At 34.2% G+C, this 21,548-nt stretch overlaps 2 protein-coding genes and 1 long non-coding RNA gene across 3 annotated transcripts; 2 read left to right on the top strand and 1 right to left on the bottom strand.

Annotated features, from left to right (window-relative positions):
* Positions 1 to 958: 958 nt before the first annotated feature.
* LOC114162197 (uncharacterized) lies at positions 959 to 1,847 on the top strand. Its single transcript, XM_028046008.2, has one exon. It carries the CDS (start codon positions 1,190 to 1,192, stop codon positions 1,598 to 1,600), a length of 411 nt encoding a protein of 136 aa, XP_027901809.1. The 5' UTR covers positions 959 to 1,189; the 3' UTR covers positions 1,601 to 1,847.
* A 9,171-nt stretch (positions 1,848 to 11,018) lies between these two features.
* Positions 11,019 to 15,285, top strand: PRMT3 (protein arginine methyltransferase 3). The gene is made up of 7 exons (XM_028057466.2): positions 11,019 to 11,345; positions 12,349 to 12,846; positions 12,983 to 13,080; positions 13,315 to 13,393; positions 13,485 to 13,745; positions 13,854 to 14,021; positions 14,581 to 15,285. Exons 1-7 carry the CDS (start codon positions 11,055 to 11,057, stop codon positions 15,013 to 15,015), a joined length of 1,830 nt encoding a protein of 609 aa, XP_027913267.2. The 5' UTR covers positions 11,019 to 11,054; the 3' UTR covers positions 15,016 to 15,285.
* A 3,148-nt stretch (positions 15,286 to 18,433) lies between these two features.
* LOC146888597 (uncharacterized) lies at positions 18,434 to 19,201 on the bottom strand. Its single transcript, XR_014993450.1, has 3 exons — positions 19,077 to 19,201; positions 18,913 to 18,980; positions 18,434 to 18,820 (listed from the first exon to the last, which is right to left on the bottom strand). It is a non-coding gene; the product is annotated as an uncharacterized LOC146888597 (long non-coding RNA).
* Positions 19,202 to 21,548: the final 2,347 nt, after the last annotated feature.

Here is a 21,548-nt window from a genome sequence, read left to right as displayed (position 1 = left end):
TTAGACTTTAATAAAAAATACGATATCAAAAATCAAATTTAAAATATATATTGAAGTTAGACATTGATAAAATTTTAATTCATTATCTAAATATGAGTGCAATTATCTATTTTAGTCGTTATATATTTCTGTGTCTCGTTTGATTCCAACACATGTTTAAATTTATGTTAAATTTCTTCGAATTTGATCTTATTGAGATTTTTTGCTCAGATATAAAAGTGACAACACGACATCAACAAAATTTATTCCATTCATCTTACATCAGACACTGACATCATAATTAAATTCTTCACCAACATTCATTTAGTTAATATCTATAAAAATATAAAAATATTTAAATTTCACTTGACAAAACTAAGAAAAAACATAAAAAGGAAAAAATAAATTAAAATATTATTATTAAAGGTTGAATACAAATAATCATTACTAAAATATTTAAAACAATCATAAAAGAAATTTAAAATGCGTTCAGAAAAATTGATTTTATTTTATGTGAAAAAAATAATTTTGATTGATTGAGAAATTAAAAATAATTATATTTTTTATCTATAATTAATTTTGAGTGTCTTCAAACAATTTATTAACCTGAATTGATTTTAGAAATTTATTTTACATGTTTTCAAAGTGAAAAAAAAACATGCAACTAATCAAGATAAAACGGTCTTAAAATAGGAAACAACAACAGATATAAATATAATTTTGACATTAGAAATCTGTATTTATAAATTATTTTAATTATATCAAACATTCGTCCAATAACTTTTAATCACAATTTGAAATTGTGACGATTCAGATTCTTACTTTGGCTTCTTGCTGGAAATTTCCTAAGTCATCCATAACTGCACATGACCAAAAGGTTCACGGAACATAAACCACAAATAAAAAACAAAACAGTGACAGATACACATGTATTAATCTGTTATCACCATGTTAATATCCATGGAAAACTTGAAAGGTTCTTCAACACCCCAATGGAACCTTCTCAACCATGCACTTTCTAACCCCTTTCCATTATTTCAACCACGAACCCTAATTTTCTTAACATAATCACTATCCAGGAAGTTCACCCTGATTTTACATCACCCACCCTTTATCATACTATAAATACAAACCCTATAGCTTCAATCATTTTTTAATTGTGGCAATTGGGTTTTTGTTGGTTGATTAAGTAACCCTTTTGTTGATAATAATGCTTGGAGTTAAGAACAACCATGTTGTGATGATGAAGAGAAAAGGGAAGAGCAAAAGGGGTGAGAAGAAGGATGTTAAAGTGACATATATCTCAAGCCCTATGAAGGTGAAGACCAGTGCCTCAAACTTCAGAGCCCTTGTGCAAGAACTCACAGGCCAGTTCTCCAATGTTGCTGAAATGTTTGTGGAAGCTGATTACTGTTACAATTATGATGATGATGATGGTGTTCTTGATGATGCTAACCAAAAGGGCACAAACATTCAACAATGGAGTACTGGCACTAGTGAAACCTATTCTCATGAGTCTAATACTTGGTTCAAATCTCTTGATCATCATCATTCCAGCTCTTTCATGGAACCACTGAATGGACAACTTCAATATGAATTCTTGAGCTTTGATATGATTTAGAAGATTTTCATCATCATCATCCATTCGAAGCAACAAGAAGAAGTTCCTTTCTCTTATTTATTTTTGGATAACGATATTTTGATCTATTTTTTTTAATCCACTTTTAATCTATCATTCCAATCACTCTTCAATTATCTATTTTTAATTTTTGTGTAATAGTGTTGTGTGATGATTTAAGGATGATTAGAATGGTAAGTTAAAAGTGAATAAAAAAAAAAGAGTCAAAATATCATTATTCTTTATTTTTATCCTTTTACATGGAGGGAAAGTGATAATTTTTGTTGTAAATTTTCTTTTATATATATATATATATATATATATATATATTATTAAACATTTTTTATAAGTGTTTGGTTTTCATTTATAAAAAAGTTTAATTTTTTATTTTATAAATTAGTGTTTATTCAAATTGATCCATGTAGATATATGTATGAACTTGGGGATACGGAGACTTTTTAGAGTTTTTTTTCTTCATATGTTGTGTATACAATATAAATATATATAGTGAATTTGTAAAGGGAAAATTGAGCAAGGAGTAGTATTAAAAAATCTACAAAGGAAAGAAGAAATGCAAATGCTGTTAAAGTTCGTTTAAATTTATAATGAAAAGAAATTTGAATAAGAAATGAAAGAAGAATTAGTGTTGTTGAAGTATCATAAAACAAGAATAAAAAGAAAAGGTAATTAACTTCAAATGAAAATGTAAGGACAATTTATAAATTTTAAATTAGCAAATGAAAATAGTAATTTTATTATTAGGAATATAAAGTAAATTTAAGAAGAAAAATAAATAAACTCGTCCCAATCATACATAGCATTAATTATTATGTTTTAATCTTTATAAATAAATACTATACATTATAAATAAACTCGTCCCAATCAAAGTGTGGGAAAATTCAAAATTTATTTCATGCACTAAAGTTTAAAATTACATTAAATCTACAAAGGTTTCAAGTCTCCAATTCATAAAACATAGTATCGGAAATTAAAAGAAAAATAGTTATAAAATAGTCTCTACAAGATCTCATACTAGTACTGCTCTAAGACTAAGTGTGAGACCCACTAAATTTAAATAATTAAATAAATAACTATTTAATAAATGCGGGTAAGAGAAGCCTTTATGACATTAAATGCTAACCTTCAGACGTGAAAAAGTACTAGCTCAAGTGGTTGAGAGTACTTTGATTCTATGAGAGGACTTAGGTTTGAGTCCTATGTATGCCCTTTGCGTAGGATTTATTTATTTATTTTACTAATATGTATGTGCGTGTAAGTAAGAAGATAGCAATTGGGTTATACTAGTTGGCATGATGATTTTGTATTGACTTGGCAAGTGCATGGTGGTGAGTTCTAGCCTTGGGGAAAACTTAAATTTAACTTTATATTTTTTTGCTAATGGTAGAATTGGGTGGAATGGGAAGGGTTAAAGGAAACCCTAACTTATCTAGTAGGCTGAAAAACAGCCATAAAGGGACCATGAATGGCCATTAACCATTAATTAAGTGGAAATCCCGTTTTTGTATTATTGACCTAAATTTAAGCACGATTTAAAAGGTAAAAGTTTAGTATTAGGAAAGGTTATGGCAAGGCTGAGACTATAATAGAAATAGAGCACGAAAGGAGAGTATTTGTGAGTGTTGGGTGAGGTTCTGGGTCTGAATTGGTAGAAGAGCAAGAAGGAGATTGGCAAACAAAAAGGAAGTAGCACCTTTAGCAAATTGAGCAAGGAAATCCAGGTTAGGGGAGTTCGCATTGCTTGTTTTATGTCGCAATGATATGAATGTATGATCTGAACCATAATGAAACTGTGGAACCTACTTTCTCTCGTTATATTTGCGTTTCTGGATTTTTCCAGAAACCGCCTGGCGGTAGTTCATGAGCCGCCAGGCGACACATATGTTTGCACCCGTTTTCTGGGTTTCCTCCATGAACCGCCTGGTGGCAGAGGATGAACCGCCAGGCGGCACGAACACTGTGACACTATTTTGGTTGTTTTGGATCTGTTTAGGGTACCTATGATGTGGTTGGGATGATTAAATGTTTGAATGTGAATTTTACGCATATGATTGACTGTGTATATCATGATTATGTTGGAAGGCATGATATTGATCTGAAATTGGGTGTTGGGTTTATGTTGGGAGTCAAAAATAATTATACATGATATAAGTACCTGATTGGCACTATTTTGTTGAAAATGACGCTATTATGAGCAAAGTAACTATGTGACCATGTATGATCTTGTTGAAATGTTGTGTATATGCTTACATTGAAAGATTCTGGAAAATAAGTAAACCTAGACTTGGGTGATGGAACCATTCGTAATTTTTGGACTATAAACTGTGTGGGAGTAGTTAAACAGACGTTGCTACTCATATAGGAAGTGCTTATGCATGTACGTAATTTGTGTTGTGATGGGCACGAGATTTTAATGAAAGAGGGTTAAAACGGAGAAGATTATGGACTAAGGGTGGTGTGTGTAAGATAACTATGGCATGTAATCCATTGTGTTGACTGTAAATAAAGTGTGGTATGTGAAAATAGGGATTCTAGTATAGCGGTAATGGGAAACGATTATGGGATCGATTGGTGTGTGAAAGATGGTTTGGTGTGCTGTGATGTATATATATATATATATATATATATATATATATATATATATATATATATATATATATATATATATATATATATTGGTTGTTGTAGTGAGATAATTGTCTCCTTTCGATTATGTAACATTAGTATGTGAATTGGTATGAGATATCTTAGTATTCATCTGCTGAAGTACGTGACTTGTATTCTTGAGCATGTTACAACATGTTTTAAAGTAGCACTTGTAAAAGAATGTGGTTTTGACATGAAAGTATTGACTCTTTGCCCTGACAAAGATGTGTGCATAATGATAAAGGGATTGATGGGATACATATTTGTGTGTGATGTTAACTAATTATAGAATATGACTAGGAAATCATGTTGTGTTAAAATTTCAAGTGTTGTATGTTCTAGGTCTGTTAGGACCTGTTTTTAGGTGCCAAAAAACCAGTAGCATTACGCTACTGGTATGGTGCCTAGCGGCATGAGCGAGCCGCCAGGCGGTAGGACCTTCAATCAGTGGTAGTGGCCACTGTTAACACAGCGCGTCTGGCGGTAAGGATGGTTCCGCCAGGCGGAGTCGGTGCAGCAGAAGACTTGGAAGAAGACTGGCGTCTGGCAACACAGGGTGGAAGCGCCAGGCGGCGACGGTGTTAGAGGCGCCAGGCGGCAAGATGGTGTCCGTCAGGCGATGACGGTGCAATGTTGATTTTGTAGGCGCTTGGCGCCTGGCGATGTGTGATGCCCGACAGGCGGTCTAAAGCTAAATTCCCCCTAGCGGCGTGAGATGCGCGCCAGGTGGTTTTGGTCCAGTGATGGTGCGCGAGGAAAGTTTTCTACACCGCTTTAGGGGATGTTCATGATGCGATGCTTTGGCTGGGGGCCCAGTTACGAGTGCATCTTGTATTGGGGTAACACGTGACCACTTCAGGTTGTAGCCTGGTGGTTTAGGAAGTCCAATGGAGTGTGCAGGTTGTGGCTCGTACAACGAGGTTTTGGATGATTGCCCTCTTCAGTAGATTCTGATAGAAATTTGGTAGTCTGGAAACAACTACAAACTTAGGTTTGTTTTGGGGAACTCCACTTGGTGTCACGGTGAGATGCTGTGGCAAAGTTATTCCCACGTGTGGACTATCAGGTGGTGGCCTGTAGTCGGAGGGGCGAGTAGACACTCGTACAACAAAGATCGATCATTGATCTCACCTAAAGGGTATGGAGATGATAGACGTCTAAAGGCAAGTGTTGGAAGTGTAGAAGTAAAAGAAAATGGGAAAGTGTACTAACCGAGTTTAAATTTGTGAATGTTGTATTTAATATTATATTGTTTGGTTTTATTTAAATGAGCTCACCCTATCTCTGTGTGTGTGGCGATGATTATGTAACTTGTTACATGAAAGCAGATGTTGATGCAGGTGAGCAGACAAATGCTTAGAGACGGAGTGGGGATATATCAGGGATTTTATCACTAGTCATTATGATGAACTATGGTTTTATATGTAATAATTTTATAGACAATTTTAATTGTAACATGTACTGATACGACTTATTATATTTGTATTGGCGCGTTGGACTTTAATATTTAAATTTTCCCGCGTTTTTTGGGAAATTGATGATTAATAAATGATGTGGTTATTTTATTTATTTTCTTATTTTTTTAAATAAGTAATTTCTGGCTAGGACGTTACACTAAGGATCACTAGTACCACCTGAAACATCATATGCTCTCGTGTAACAAGTTACACAATCATCGCCAAACATAAGCAGATAGGGTGAGCTCAAATAAAAAGAAAAGAAACAATGCAATGAGACTAAAAACCCGACTATTAAGTTTAAACCCATGACTCCTCTCAGGACTCCCATCCTCAGACACAAGCGATCACAACCACCACCGTGAACCTCGTGACTCTACACCCTTTGATGATATCTTTAAGATGACTCTTGCCGCCACAAGCTCCAACTTGTGATTCCACCTTCTATCAGCCACCACTTGTAGATCACACGTGAGAATTATCTAGTTACAAACTACAATCTATAACACCGAGTGAAGCTCCCAAATACGAACCACAATCTGTATTCATCACAAGACTACCAGCTTCACCGGCTCCGACCATGAAGAGCAATCAAGTGAACTAGTCATAATTGCCATAACTAGCACGCTCACACTAAAATTCCTACCATTAGGCTCCAACCTAGAATGGCCACCTGTTTAACTCCCTATTACAAGCTACAACTTGTGAATGAGCCCCCTAACAAGTCATCTCCTCAAGGCTTTCATCTAAAGTAGTGTAAAAATCCTCTAACTCATCACGACACCACACTCGGTATCGCTTGGCGCCCCTCTAGCGTTGCCAGGCAAAATATCGTTCCAGACCGCCTAACAGGCACCACATGTCGCCAGGCACCACTTGTTCCAGTGACCACTGTCTTGGCTGCTATTTCCTGGCGGAACCCTCCTCACTGACAAACGCGTTCTAGGGCCCTCCTCTATCGCCTGACGGCTCACCCCGTGCCGCCAGGCGCTATACTAGTAGCGTCATTCTTATTAGTTTTTGTCACTTTAGTACATGTTCCAAAGAACCCAATCACCACACACGTAGTCCATGACTAGGGATGTCAACGGGGCGGGTATGGTACGGGTAATAACTCCTGTGTACCATACTCGCTGGATAACTATTCGCCCCGTACCCGTACCCATATCCGTCGGGTATCCGTTATGCAGGTACCCGCATAATTTTTTATTATCCACGGGTACCCGCGGGTATTTAAAATAAAAATAAAAATAAATATTTAACAACATATTTTAATCGTAAATTCAAATAAAATACAATACATGGCATTCAAATTTTTTAAACAAAGTCTATATAACCCATTTAAATAATGTTGAATGACAGTTTACAAAGAAATGATTTTTTTAAACTAATTGATAAAAAAATAACTCATTCAAAATCAATATGTTAATATTTGAATCATATTTTTTTTTAATTTAAATTATAGTATAGCGGGTACGGGTATCCACATGTACGGATACTATAATATCTGTACCCGCCCCGTTAACATGCGGGTATTAAAAATATTTGTACTCGTTATTCGTGGGTATCCATTTACAATAACCATTTCTACCCGTTGCGGATTTTATCTGCGGATATCCGCGAGTACGATTTTTTTTGACATTCCTATCAAATGACACTAAAATGCTTATCCGGTCATAATAATATGATTGAATCACACCCCAAAACAATCATATACATAATGAATTCACAAGTAGAGATCGTACCATCACTTAAATGTTGAACAAGCCTTTGTTACATATATTCTTTTACCAAGTTAGCACGCCATATTGATTTCCAACCAAGGTATAATTTGCACATAAAAGAAAATTCCCAAAACAGGAACTATACACCGCCACTGTCAAAATACAAGCAACCCCTATTATATCCTTTTATTTCAATTTAACACATGCTCAACTCACTTAACATTTACATACAAACATGATTCCATGCTTTAAACTTCCCCCTTAGGACCATTTTTACATTAATATCTAAACTAAAGAGATTCAACTCTAAATTCAGAAACCCCACCTCTCAACAACCCAGAACCAACAGGTTCTCTTGCAACTACAAAGTACGCAATTTTCCCAACCCTATTCTCTTTGTCCATTTTCTTATACCCATGTTCCACCATGCCTCTGGTTACACTTGATTTCAATGAAAATTCCCACACCCAGATTCTCATGGTTAATTACACACCATTTATTCCCTAGAACTCAAGTTCCCAATTCCTTCCCAACCCTAATTCACAATCATAGTTACTCATGCATCAATTCATCAATTGAGGCATTTAAACACTCATTACACAAAACAAAAGCATCCCCAAAGAATCCAGTTGATCACGACACCAACAAAAATACCAAAACCCCAATTCAGTCTTGCGTGGACTAGTAGGCCTTCAAGGCCGCTAGGCGGTTTCTGAAAAAATCTAAAAATCTGGCCAACGATGTATGAGTCGCCTAACGGGCTATGAACACCGCCAAACGGTTTTTGGGAAAATTCCTAGAATTACACGTAAATCAGTGAAAACGAAGTAGAAACCATGCATAAACACAACACACCAAAAACAACAGATATATTTAAAAGCACAATACACATATCCCTTAACTTGGATTCCTTGCTCCAATGCACTTTAAGGGCGCCTCTTTGTACCAAAATTGCTATAACTTCAAGTCCCCTCTTAGCCTTTGCAGAAAATTCTCCACAATCTCCTTTCTCACATTTTAGTGCACTCTTAACAACCCCCACCCCCTAACACTCTCCTCCCTTTCATAATTATTACCCTAATAATGGCCCTTTACTCACAAAAAACGAAAATATCATTTAAGTCCATTAACCTATACTCTTAACCACTTAAGCTAGTACTGTTTCTTGTCTTTTCTCCGCATTAATTAAATTAGGGATTCCCGCCCTTGCATTTATTAAATGAATTATTTATTTAATTTTTCCAAGTCTTACACATTGTATAAGACATAATTTATAAGTTATGTTAAAAAGTACTACATGTTGTACTAGATATTTCTTTCCTCTCATATCATTTTATATAGGTTTAAATATGTTTTTAGTCCCTTAATTTTTAGTGAAAATTGGAATTAGTTCCTCATCAAAACTTTGGTCCAATTTAGTCTTTAAACTTTAGAAATATATGGTTTTAGTGCTTTTAATAAAATTTTATTAAGTATATTTGACGTTTTAAACGCGTTTTATAATAACATTTGAGTTGTTTACACCGTTTGACATATTTCCGCTTCAATGTTAGCTAAGAAACAATCATGAAATGCGTTTGAAATATCAAATAAACTTAACAAATTTTGGTTAAAAGGACTAAATTCACACATTTTTAAAGTTGGATCACTAAGTTGGACCACAGTTTCAAGAATAGACTAATTCCTATTTTCACTGAAAGTTCAGGGACCAAAAACATATTTAACACTTTTATATATGATATAACTTCCCTGAAACCTTTCATATTTTTTATACTCATCATTTATTTCCTCTTCATTCATATTTTCATAACACATATCCACAAAGTATATATATAATTTATTTCATCACATTGAAATGTCTTACACTTCATATCAAACACATTTATCATTCTCAGAATACAAACTTTTATATCAAAATTAACCAAGATGACAACAATATGTAACAACCTATTAACCCATCAAGTAGAAATGTTCTAACCTAAAATAAAGCAATCATAAGAGAGTAACTTTTCTAACTACACTCGTTCAAAGATTCCAACAGTCAGATTAAAGATTCATGTGCCTAGGATCAACTATCAAAATTTTAGTTCAATCCAACAGTTAACGAAACGAACATCCTAACTTTTCCAAAATGACTCATAACGAAAAATCTAGCTCGACCAACGAGAGGGGGGCTAGCCCAAAGAGTCTGCATCACGCAGACACCCAAAATCCTGCAATTTTGACTGTGCCACACCACAATTACCCATCTTATGCTTCACCCACATCACATAACTTTTGAAAACATATGATAACCACCCATTTCAACCACAAAATACCCAAATCACAAGTTCACTCAAACCCCAATTTAATCTTATAAGAAATGTTACTCAATTAACTATGTATTCCACCATACCACCAATTCAAGACACACTTAACGTTCATTCAAATTCCTTCAAGACAATAACAAATCAATTTCATTCTACATAACTCATTATCCACCCGACAGTTTATAGATTGAGTCCAATTTTCACATCTCAAAACATCTTATTGAAAATCACATTTTTCTAATTCAATCCAAAATCACAATTCAATACGAAGACCAATACACCAACTTCAACATACCATTACATCCATGGCACAACAACCATTCCAAAACAAGATTAAACATGCAAGAGCTATAATTAGCTCCTCTCACCTTAGTCAAAGACTTTTATCTCAAACAAGGATTTTTCTAAAGCATCAAAACACATTGGATCCTTTACACTAACAACAAAAACCCTGATTAGAGTTCTAAGCCTACCATTAAGACCAAAAGAGAGCGATAAAGAGTTATCAAGAACAGTCTTAAGTCACATGCATGACTTGATCTTAAAAGAAGAAAAATATAAAACTTACTTTATTTGACTTTTTGATCGATCTGTTGTGTAAAACTCCTCACGAAGAACACAACTATGGTTCTTGATCTTTTAGAACATGAAGAACAAATGAAATAAGCTAAGAGAAGGATAAGATAGTTTAGAAGATTTTGATTGTAGAAAGTTGATGATTTTATAAAAATGAAATTTAGTTATTAAAAACCTTTACATAACTTAAACCCTTTAATTAGGCTTTTAAATAAAAGTTAACTCGAAAAATTATTTGTTTTGAAATCAAACTAAATTTAACATGATCTAAAAATTTTGAATAATATTCTTATATTATGTTGTTAAGACAAAAAGTAATAGACAATTGTTTATATTTAAAAAGAAAAAAAAACTGAAAAATTAAAATATTTTAAATGAAATATATATTAGTTAAAATTCACGTAATTTTAGAAGACTAATGTTTTAGAACTCATGAATCTAAATACTATAACACATTTTTGTTTGTTTTAGGATAAGAAACATCGTGGTTGAGTATGTTTCTACTTACTATTTTTTAATAAAATAAGTAAATTTTTGTTTTTATGTATTTATTTAATTTTCTTGTTCTATAATTAAACAGTTTTCTAACTTATTTTAATAAATATATTCTCTCTATTTTTTAAATAAATATTTATGCTAAAAATATTTGTTGAACGCGGGCAGAATATATATACGCAAAGTTCCTACGCTTTAGGGTTTTTGACAGGGTTTAAGCGTTTTTTCACTCATGGCATCCATCGATAAGCAAAAGAGAGAAGAAGAAAAGGAACCGTACAGAATGGAAGAAGAAGAAAAAGACGAAGATAGCGAAGAAGAAGAAGAAGAAGCATGGGACGATTGGGAAGGAGAGCGAGAATCGGAATTCACGTGTCTCTTCTGTGACTCCCAGTACAGTTCGTGCAGTTCCTTGTTCGATCATTGCGCCTCCCTTCACCATTTCGATTTCCACGCGATTAGAGCAAGTCTCAACCTGGATTTCTATGCCTCCTTCAAGCTCATCAACTTCGTTCGCTCTCAGGTGAGCTTATCGTTTTCTTTTCTTTTCTTTTGTGCTTTTCTGAGTTAGCACATTTTCATAATTAAATTAGGATCTTTAGAAATGCTAGCAACACGTTACTTTTAAGCACACTCTTTTAATTTAAACTTTGTTAGGAATCATAAAATTTGGTGGTTTTGTTTGTGATTGTTTGGTGAACACTTAATAAGAATTAGAAGGGGTCCTGAAATTAGGATCTTTGTAGTTTTTTTCCTGTATTAGCTTGGTCTTCATTGAGTTTTAAATAAATTTTAAACTATAATCCAGAGTGTGTTATTATCATTCTTCATAGGATCTTCTCTTAAAGAGAAAGACGAGCAATCATACTACTGCTTGCCGTTATTTTCTCATAACATGACATTGCTTTGCTGACCAAAGAGAATCCGAATTCTGTTATTATTTTTCTTGAGGTTAGGAGTTTTAGAAATGAGGAAATGGAATTGAGAGAAATTTTGGATTTTAAGATTTTAAAATGGCAGTTTATAATGATTTTGGTGGTTATTACTTGTTCTATTCGATATCAATTTGGGTTTGTTCATGTAGATTTCCCTCTTTTGACCTTTCACTCTGGTATATGGAAAAAAATTGTAGAGATAACTTAAATATACTCTTTTAGTCCTAGTCCTGCTTTCAGACGTAGCTAAGTGTCTTAGTTTTTTCAATTCCCTTTTATATTGATTAAAGTATTATTATAGCTTAAAAGAATGTTGATTAAATGTTTTTGTATGTTGTGAATTTTTTTGAAGAGAATCATATTACTGTATTAAAAGTTTTTATTTTAGCAAATTCCTTTTTGCAGTTGTTTATGGAGCCGGCAGCAGCTACATGGAGGTGTTCTAATTTTGTTAATTCTATTTTAAATAATCCTTCAATGTTAATTGGTCATTTTATATGTGGACTATATACAAAATTTCAGATGTGTGGATTATCTCTCATGTCTAAGTTGTCTTGCTAACTGGTGTTTTCTTCGAATTTTTATTTCTAGGTGGCAGAGAACAAATGTTGGAGTTGTGGATTAACATGTCAAGGCAAGCGTGACTTGCAGAATCATCTGCATGATCTAGTTGACTTTAATGAGATAAAGGCTCTATGGAATGATGATAGATATCTAATACCTTTCATGCAAGATGATTCTCTGCTGTACAGTTTTGGTGAATGTGACGAAGAAGGTGAAGATGAGCAAATTACACCAATTGATGAAGATCTTATAAAGGATTTGATGAACATTGATGAGAGAATCTCTGACGATCATGATGCTTCTGTATCTATTAATCATTTGAATAAGGATAGTTCTTCAAAAAGGGAGATTGTTAATGGTGAAGACTCAATGGGACATGCTTTGTGCAGTGATAAGGATCCAAAAAAGGGACCTTTAATTGCTAATTCTCAAAATCACATTGCAAAGCATATTAAGAAGGTCAATGAAAGTTATTTTGGTTCATACAGTTCATTCGGTATCCATCGAGAGATGTTAAGTGATAAGGTATAAGATGTGCTTTGCATTTGTTGGCTTAGTTTAAGTAATTTGTTGTTTAACTATCTACAATAAGTTGGCAAAAATTGAAGATTTTTCACCATGGTATTACCATTTTATTGAAATAATATCAATATTTATATAGGTGAGAATGGATGCCTATGGTCAAGCAATTTTGAAGAATCCCTCCCTACTAAAGGGGGCTGTTGTTATGGATGTTGGTTGTGGAACTGGAATCCTCAGGTGAGAAATATCCTTGACTTTTCTCAATATATAATATGCAATCTATAATTATGCCAATGCTCATTTGTTATTTTGATACTAAACTTCGTGAGTAAAAAAAAAAAAAACTGAAAGTGGCCTATGGCTGCTATAAATGCATATTCTGGGTTTTGGTGGCCTGTGCTTATAAGTTACTTTATTTGATTGCCCTGCCATTTTTAAGCTTGACACATTTTGTTGTTATTCTTTCTTTAGCCTATTTTCGGCAAAAGCTGGAGCTTCCAGGGTTATTGCTGTTGAGGCTAGTGCCAAGATGGCAGCAGTGGCATCTCAGGTATAGATCATTAACTTGGTAGCTTCTATAATTACCTTTTAAACTTACATGTATACTTCCATATTCATTCTCTCTCCATTTTTTTATTTAGGTTGCAAAGGATAACGGTCTTTGGTGGAATAAAAGCCAAAGTGGAATTGATGGTCTCCAAAAGGGAGTCATAGAAGTGGTTCATGGTATGGTTGAAGAGATTGATAAAACAGTTGAACTTCAACCTCATAGTGTTGATGTATTGCTAAGTGAATGGATGGGATATTGCTTGTTGTATGAATCCATGCTCGGTTCAGTGCTTTATGCACGGGACCGGTGGTTGAAGCCTGGTGGTGCCATTCTTCCTGACACAGCAACTATTGTGAGTCTCTCCTTTGTCCATTGCTCAACCATTTCATTTTCAAAATATTGTCTTCAGGTGGTATGCAAGTTTCTCTAGCATAAATTACCATTCCATTTTCTCTTCTAGTTTGTTGCAGGATTTGGAAAAGGAGCCACAAGTCTTCCATTTTGGGATAACGTGTGTGGTTTTGACATGTCTTGCATTGGGAAGGAGCTTGTCGTAGATGCCGCCCAAATTCCTATAGTTGATGTTCTGGACTCACAAGATTTGGTTACCAGTTCTGCGATTCTACAGGTTGGTGCTTTTGGCATAAGTAAATGTTTTGAAAGACATTAGTATAGCAGTGAATTTTTATCCATTTTTGTAATCCAGTCAATAATAGTTTTCCAATGACTGTAAGGATATTGCAAGATCTTATCTTAGGCTATTGTTTTTAACTGGTTATCTTGCAATTCTAAAGTAGCTGAAGTGTACCTTGTGTGAACCGCATGTACTCGTGTCATAAACTTGTCGATATATTGTTTTGGTTTAAATTATTTTAACCAACAAGAAGTGGCCCCTCCCATGTCTTCTAAACTGCAACTGTTATTTTTTTTTTTTAAATATATAGGTGAATGTATGCAAATGAAAATTAAAAAGTATCATGCATTTCTTGATACATTACTCATTTTTATTCCTTCTTCACTGTGATATTAACTAGTACATGTACGTGGGCTATGCCAAGCAATATCTTTTCTTATTTTTTTCCCAGGGCTGGGGACAACTGTCCAGGATATTTTTCATGATAAATTCATAACCCAGTCTATAGTTGCACACTGACTGTTGAAATGTTTTTTTTTCTTTTATTCTCCAGTCTTTTGACTTGGCAACCATGAAGCCCAATGAAGTGGATTTCACTGCAACTACTGCTTTGGAATTGAAACCAAGTGCTTCATCAACATGGTGCTGGTGCTACGGTGTTGTCCTATGGTTTGAAACCGGTTTTACGAGGAGATTTTGCCGGGAAACACCTTCTGTGTTATCCACATCCCCTTATACCCCAAGAACACATTGGTCGCAAACGATCTTAACCTTTAGAGAACCTATTGCAATGGGGTTTGGAAAAGAAAAGAGGGGTAGACTAGAAGCAATTGGCACTGAGGTGTATCCAGCTGTAAATATCGATTTACGCATTAGCATTGTCCGTTCTACAGAGCATCGCAGCATTGACATTTCCTTAGAAGCTGCTGGTGTTAGTCCTGATGGTCAGAAACGTAGTTGGCCTGCTCAACTTTTCAATCTGCAGTAGGATGCATGATGCTGAAACCGGGGAGGATCATTGTGCGGAGTTTTTCTTCTTGGAAGTTGGAATCGGTTTTGGAATGTTGCAGTTGTATTTGATAAAACTACCTTCAGTTTTGTGTTTTTATATTGTTTTTCAATTAAATTTTAATATTCATTTCAGTAAGGTTTGGCATTCTTATGGAAATGTAATTATAATTTTGATCGGAGAACAAGTACACTGGAAGTTTATCTTTTTCTTATAATCCTCTAAGCCGAAAAGACGTGTGAACCGTAAGATTTGTTCAAATTTGTTTTGATTTTGACAGAAGTATACCTAGTGTATCATGAATGATGATAAATTTTATTAATGAAAATGATATTTCAACAAATAAATTTAACTAAGGTTTTGACAATGCTGACGTGGTAATGCATTTTTTAAATTTTTATTACAAAAACGTAAGTTCACACGTGCGACAGAATTGAAATTGAAAGTGAAATTTTAATAAGAGAGGATGGGAGAAAGCGAGAAAGGGAGAAACTGGAAAGCGAGAATGGGAATGAGAGAGAGAAAAGTTAGTTCCGACACCGTGTTGCCAGAGAGACAGATAGAGACGACGAGAGAGTGAGGGAAGTGATTGAAACAACAATATTGAGCAGAAGTCCGTACTAAAACAATTGGAACTACCCATTTAATATTATCTTGGGACATTTGTTAAAAGAAAAAGGATATCGGGAAATATTGAAGTAGTAAATTTTCATTTGTGTGAATGTAAACCAGTGCATGAATGATGGATAAGGACTTTGTAAATTACCGAATCGATCAATGAATGATCCAAATACCATATGTAAATGACTTTTACTGAAGTTTGCACGGTACAGACTAAAACTTGCATGTAACTCCCCACATAGTTATGCCTTACTCCCTACTTTATTTTTATTTGTATTTTCTGGGTTCTGTCTTGTTTGACAAAGCACCCACTGTAGTTCATGGAGATTGAGTTATGGAGAAGAATTTGTAAGTCATTGAATGAAAGACCAATGATCCAAATACCATATATAAATGACCTTTACTGAAGTCTGCACTGTACAAACAAAAACCTAAATGTAACTCCCCACATAGGTATGCCTTACTCCCCACTTTTTTTTTTATTTGTGTTTTTTGGGTTCTGTCTTGTTCGACAAAGCGCCAACTTTAGTTCATGGAGATTGGGGGATGGAGAAGATTTTGTAAGTAATTGAATGAAAGAGCAGTGATCCAAATACCGTATATAAATGAATTTACTGAAGTCTTCACTGTACAGGCAAAACATTGCACGTAACTCCCCACTTAGTTTTGACTTGTGTTATTTGGGTTCTGTCTTGTTTGACAAAGCACCCAGTTTAGTTCATGGAGCTTGGGTGATGGAGAAGACTTTGTCAGTGTTTGAATGAAAGAACAATGATCCAAATACCATATAAATGACCTTTACTGCAGTCCGCACTTTACAAACAAAAACTTACATGTAACTCCTCACATAGTTATGCCTTACTCCCCACTTAGTCTTGACTTGTGTTATTTGGGTTCTGTCTAGTTCGACAAAGCACCCAGTTTAGTTCATAGAGATTGGGTGATGGAGAAGACTTTGTCAGTGATGGAATGAAAGAGCAATGACCCAAATACCATATAAATGACCTTTACTGCAGTCTCCAGTGTATAGACAAAAACCTACACATAACTCCCTACATAGGTATGCCTTACTCCCTTTTTTTTATTTGTGTTATTTGGGTTCTGTCTTGTTCGACAAAGCACCCAGTTTAGTTCATGGAAACTGGGTGATGGAGAAGACTTTGTCAGTGATTGAATGAAAGAGCAATGATCCAAATACCATATAAATGACCTTTACTGCAGTCTCCACTGTACGGACAAAAACTCGCATGTAACTCCCCACATAGTTATGCCTTACTCCCTTTTTTTTATTTGTGTTTTTTGTGTTCTGTCTTGTTCAACAAAGCAACCATATTAGTTCATGGAGATTGGGTGATAGAGAAGACTTTGTAAGTCATTGAATGAAAGAGCAATGATCCAAATACCGTATATAAATGACCTTTACTGAAGTCTGCACTGTACAGACAAAACCTTGCACGTAACTCCCCACATAGGTATGCCTTACTCTCCACCTTTTTTTGATTTGTTTTTTTGGGTTCTGTCTTGTTTGACAAAGCACCCACTTTTGTTCATGGAGATTGGGGGATGAAGAAGACTTTGTAAGTCATTGAATGAAAGAGCAATGATCCAAATACCGTATATAAATGACCTTTACTGAAGTCTGCACTGTACAAACAAAACCTTGCACGTAACTCCCCACATAGGTATGCCTTACTCCCCACTTTTTTTTATTTGTGTTTTTTGGGTTCTGTCTTGTTTGACAAAGCACCCACTTTAGGTCATGGAGATTGGGTGATGGAGAAGACTTTGTAAGTCATTGAATGAAAAAGCAATGATCCAAATACCGTATATAAATGAACTTTACTGAAGTCTGCACTGTACAGACAAAAACCTAAACGTAACTCCCCACATGGGTATGCCTTACTCCCCACTTTTTTTTATTTGTGTTTTTTGGGTTCTGTCTTGTTCGACAATGCACCCACTTTAGTTCATGGAGATTGGTGGATGGAGAAGACTTTGTAAGTCATTGAATGAAAGAGCAATGATCCAAATACCGTATATAAATGAACTTTACTGAAGTCTGCATTGTACAGACCAAAACTTGCCCGTAACTCCCCACATAGATATGCCTAACTCCCCACTTGTTGTTGAGTTGTGTAATTTGGGTTCTGTCTTGTTACTTAAACCATCCAGTTTAGTTCATGAATATTGTTGTTTTTTGGGTTTGTAAGTTAATGAATGCAAGACCAATAATCCAAATACGATATATAAATCACCTTTACTGAAGTTTGCAGTGTATAGAATTAAAGTTTCACCTAACGCCCCATAAAGTTATTCCTTACTCCCCACTTTTGTTTGAGTTGTGTTTTTTGTTTGTTGTTCAGTTTGACAAACCACCCACCCACTTAAGTCCATCATATTTGGATGATGGAAATTATTTTCTTAGTCAATGAATGAATTATGTGATCAAAATATGATGTTTAAATAACGATTATTAAAATCTGCAACTTGTCATAATAAATGTTGACGTTACTCTCCACATAATTATGAGTAAGTTCCCACTTTGGTTACAGTACTGTTTTTTCCCTATAGTGAAGTTAGACAACTACTCCTTCGAATGACCATTGGATGATAGAAATTACATTTTGAGAGACTGAATGAATGTTCAATGTTTCAAAGTGATTAATTAAATTAAGTTTAGTGAAACCTGGAACTTTATAAACATAAAGTATATTGTAGCTCCCCACATACGTATGCGGTACTCCCCAGAACGATGTTTAACATAGCTTTACTGAACAAACAACTTCAAGTTTTGAAACGACGAATAATAGCGACAATACTAAACAACAAAGTAACAGACACAAAATATAACGTCAAAGTAGCAAACTAAGGAACATCCTAATGGAAATAAAGTAATTTTGACAATACTAAGCACCACAGTAATGGAATTTGGCTATTCTATTCCCTGGTTCGTTGTTGGCGCACCTTGAATGCTTGAGGAGGTACCATGAGTGGCAGAGGAACCTTAGCCATGGTCAGTGTTGTTGGTGACAGTGGACGGTTTCACAAGTTTCCGTAATAAGTCATCAACCTTCGGATCCATGGATGGGTGGAGGACAATGTCAGGCTTCAAAGTAGCATGAACAAGCTCATCCGTTGGTTCACATATGTCTGCCTTGAAGATCTACTTTGGAAGAACGACAAAATGTATATAAATTGATGTTGTGGAAAACAAAGGACAATATTTCATTGACAAAATTTAAGGTTCTCACTCACACTTTCACAATGTTGCAGACAGTTATGTTGACATAGCAAAGTCATGGACGGGGACTGAAAGCTGCAACCTATTACAAAACATAATCATGTCAGCGAAATCGTGTTAAGCGTTGTGGACAGATTATTCTAAACCATTGAATAAGGTTGGCAACATATGTATTTACTGTGTGCAAAAGCAAAACGGCTCCCACTGTAAGATCTTTTTCAAAATCTGGATGAAGTAGCACCTTCCTATGAACAATAGCCCACACAGTCGCACTGGTATCCTGTCGTTGGGTCAAGTCCAAATATTATTTGAAGGATGTCCACAAAAAAGACAAAATGTTTGTGGTCCAAACTTACCTTTATAGATATTTGCATATCTCCTAGCCCATTTGGCTTACATTGTTTGACAATACAAGTTTTTTGCACAATAACTGAAAACTTGACGAAAATGAAATTAACTTCATCATCATCCAACATAGTACGGAAATGTTAAATGGGAGCAAAAGAAACTTACAATGCAACGATAAGGACCACGAAATGCTTGCCACCGACGACGGAAGGTGGCCGCAAAGTTCGCAAACCCACTACCAACTCCAAATGCCACGGTCTGGATGATAGGGATAGTCTATGCGAATACTATAAGTATCCTCCACTGAAGACGGTGAAATGCTTGCTGGCGAGACGGTCTCTGAACCACAAACCTCTGACGACCACACTACTTGCTTCCTCTCTCTCTCAATACTCTGTTTCTCACTTCGCACCCTCGCTTTCCCCTTTCTCTCTTCTTCACTTTCTCTCTCCAAGTAAGTTTTTATTTTCAGTTTCCATTAATTCTGTTGCACGTGTAACTTAAACATTTTCGCAATAAAAATTAAAAAAATGCACGACCACATCAACATTGTAAAAAATTTGTCAAATTTTTTTGTTGAAATATCATTTTTGTTTTATTAATTCTTTATTTGAAAGACAAATATAACGAAAGTTGCACCCTTTCCGCAGTCATTACTGGTTTTACTTTTGGAGCTAACGACTTCAGAAAACTAATTAGACAAGTTTAAAATCTGATTCTAAAGAAATGTGTGTGTAAATTTTAGTGGTTTGAGTGACGATATATATTTTCCTACGGAGAGAAAGATACAATTTTTTCTATAGGAGAGAAATTTCATTTTATTTTATTTACAGTAGAAGGAAAATGAACTTCTGTGGAATTTTGTTTTCGTTCTTACCAAGGAGAAGGGTGTAAATACCCATCTTTTTAATTCTTATGCGGATAAATCTTGTCATTATTAATTTTGTCTTTCTTATGCCAGGGTCTAGAGATGGCAAATAAACCCGTCCCCGTGGGTATTGCCCGAACCCGTCCCCGTTTTGACGGGGAATCCCCGCATTGACTGGGTATGGGTATGGGTATGGGTATGGGGAATCCCCGACTTTTTCAGTTGGGTATGAGGATGGGTATGGGGATGTACATATACCCGCCATAATACCCGTCCCCGCCATATCTCCATTCTCGTTTAAATTATTAAAATATTCGCAATTAATCAAGTAACTCCTATATATATATATATATTTTTTTTTTCTTTTTTTTTTCTTTTAATTATTTCATTTGTCATGAAACTCATTCTCATCTCCAATATATTTTTTATCTTATCATAACCTTTATGTAATTATGTTAAAATGATGTATGTTAATAAAAAAAAAATATTATGCCTCACATTTGAATATTTATATTATTTTTTAATATTTTTATTTATTATAAATTTTCCTTTCACATGAGAATGTTTATACTCTCAATTTAAGGTAATATAAAAAAATTCTTTACTTATTATTATTATTATTAATTTTTGTTTAATTTGAAGAACTCTTTTGTTTCATTAAAATAATTTTCGTTATTTTTCAACCATTAAGTATATATGTTGATATTTGAAAAGTTTTCTTAGTTCTCTAAGATATTTTTCGTCTTATCATACCTTAGTTATACATTTGATTTTCTTTGTGTGATTTTTTTCGATAGTCTCTCAAATTATTTCTAAAACACACATTTGTTAGTTTTTTAATATTTTTATTTATTGTTTTTATTTTTATCATGTAGAATAATATTTCGATATATTCTATCTAATTATTTTTTATTTTATAACTCATTATTAATCATAATGTAATTTTTTCACTTTAAATTCTGTTTGAAGTGGTTAAAAAAAAGAGAATATATATATATATATATATATATATATATATATATATATATATAATGATATTTAGGAATAGTATATGATAATTCACTACAAGAAAAACATGAAATGGTGACTGATTTAGTCAGTAACCCATATCAGTCATTATTTTTCGTCATTGGTGGTAGTAGTTGATTTATTGTCTGAATCAATGACTAAATTAGTGACTGATTCAATGATCGAATCGATACTTGATTTAGTAACCAATTTAATTACTAATTTATTTGTAATTTAATGACAAATTTTTTGGTCACTAATGATATTTCTATTTAATTTTAACCACTTCAAACGTAATTTAATAATTAGTTCTCTAAGGTATTTTTCATTTTATCATACCTTAATTATACATTTGATTTCCTTTGTGCGATTTCTTTCGATAGTCTCTCAAATTATTTCTAAAACACACATTTTTTAGTTTTTTAA

Source organism: Vigna unguiculata, chromosome 1 (genome assembly GCF_037176805.1).
Source record: "Vigna unguiculata cultivar grain cowpea cultivar isolate G323 ecotype 2 chromosome 1, ASM3717680v1, whole genome shotgun sequence".
Taxonomy (NCBI): Eukaryota; Viridiplantae; Streptophyta; class Magnoliopsida; order Fabales; family Fabaceae; genus Vigna; species Vigna unguiculata.
Note: the sequence above shows the minus strand (reverse complement) of the source record. Positions and strands in the feature narration are given on the sequence as shown.

Excerpts from the sequence above, each read along its gene's own strand:
- PRMT3 (XM_028057466.2), top strand. The coding sequence starts at position 11,055 with ATGGCATCCATCGATAAGCAAAAGAGAGAAGAAGAAAAGGAACCGTAC. Across the intron at positions 13,081-13,314 it reads TGTGGAACTGGAATCCTCAG|CCTATTTTCGGCAAAAGCTG; the intron begins GTGAGAAATATC and ends TTCTTTCTTTAG. Across the intron at positions 13,394-13,484 it reads TGGCAGCAGTGGCATCTCAG|GTTGCAAAGGATAACGGTCT; the intron begins GTATAGATCATT and ends TTTTTTATTTAG.
- LOC114162197 (XM_028046008.2), top strand. The coding sequence starts at position 1,190 with ATGCTTGGAGTTAAGAACAACCATGTTGTGATGATGAAGAGAAAAGGG.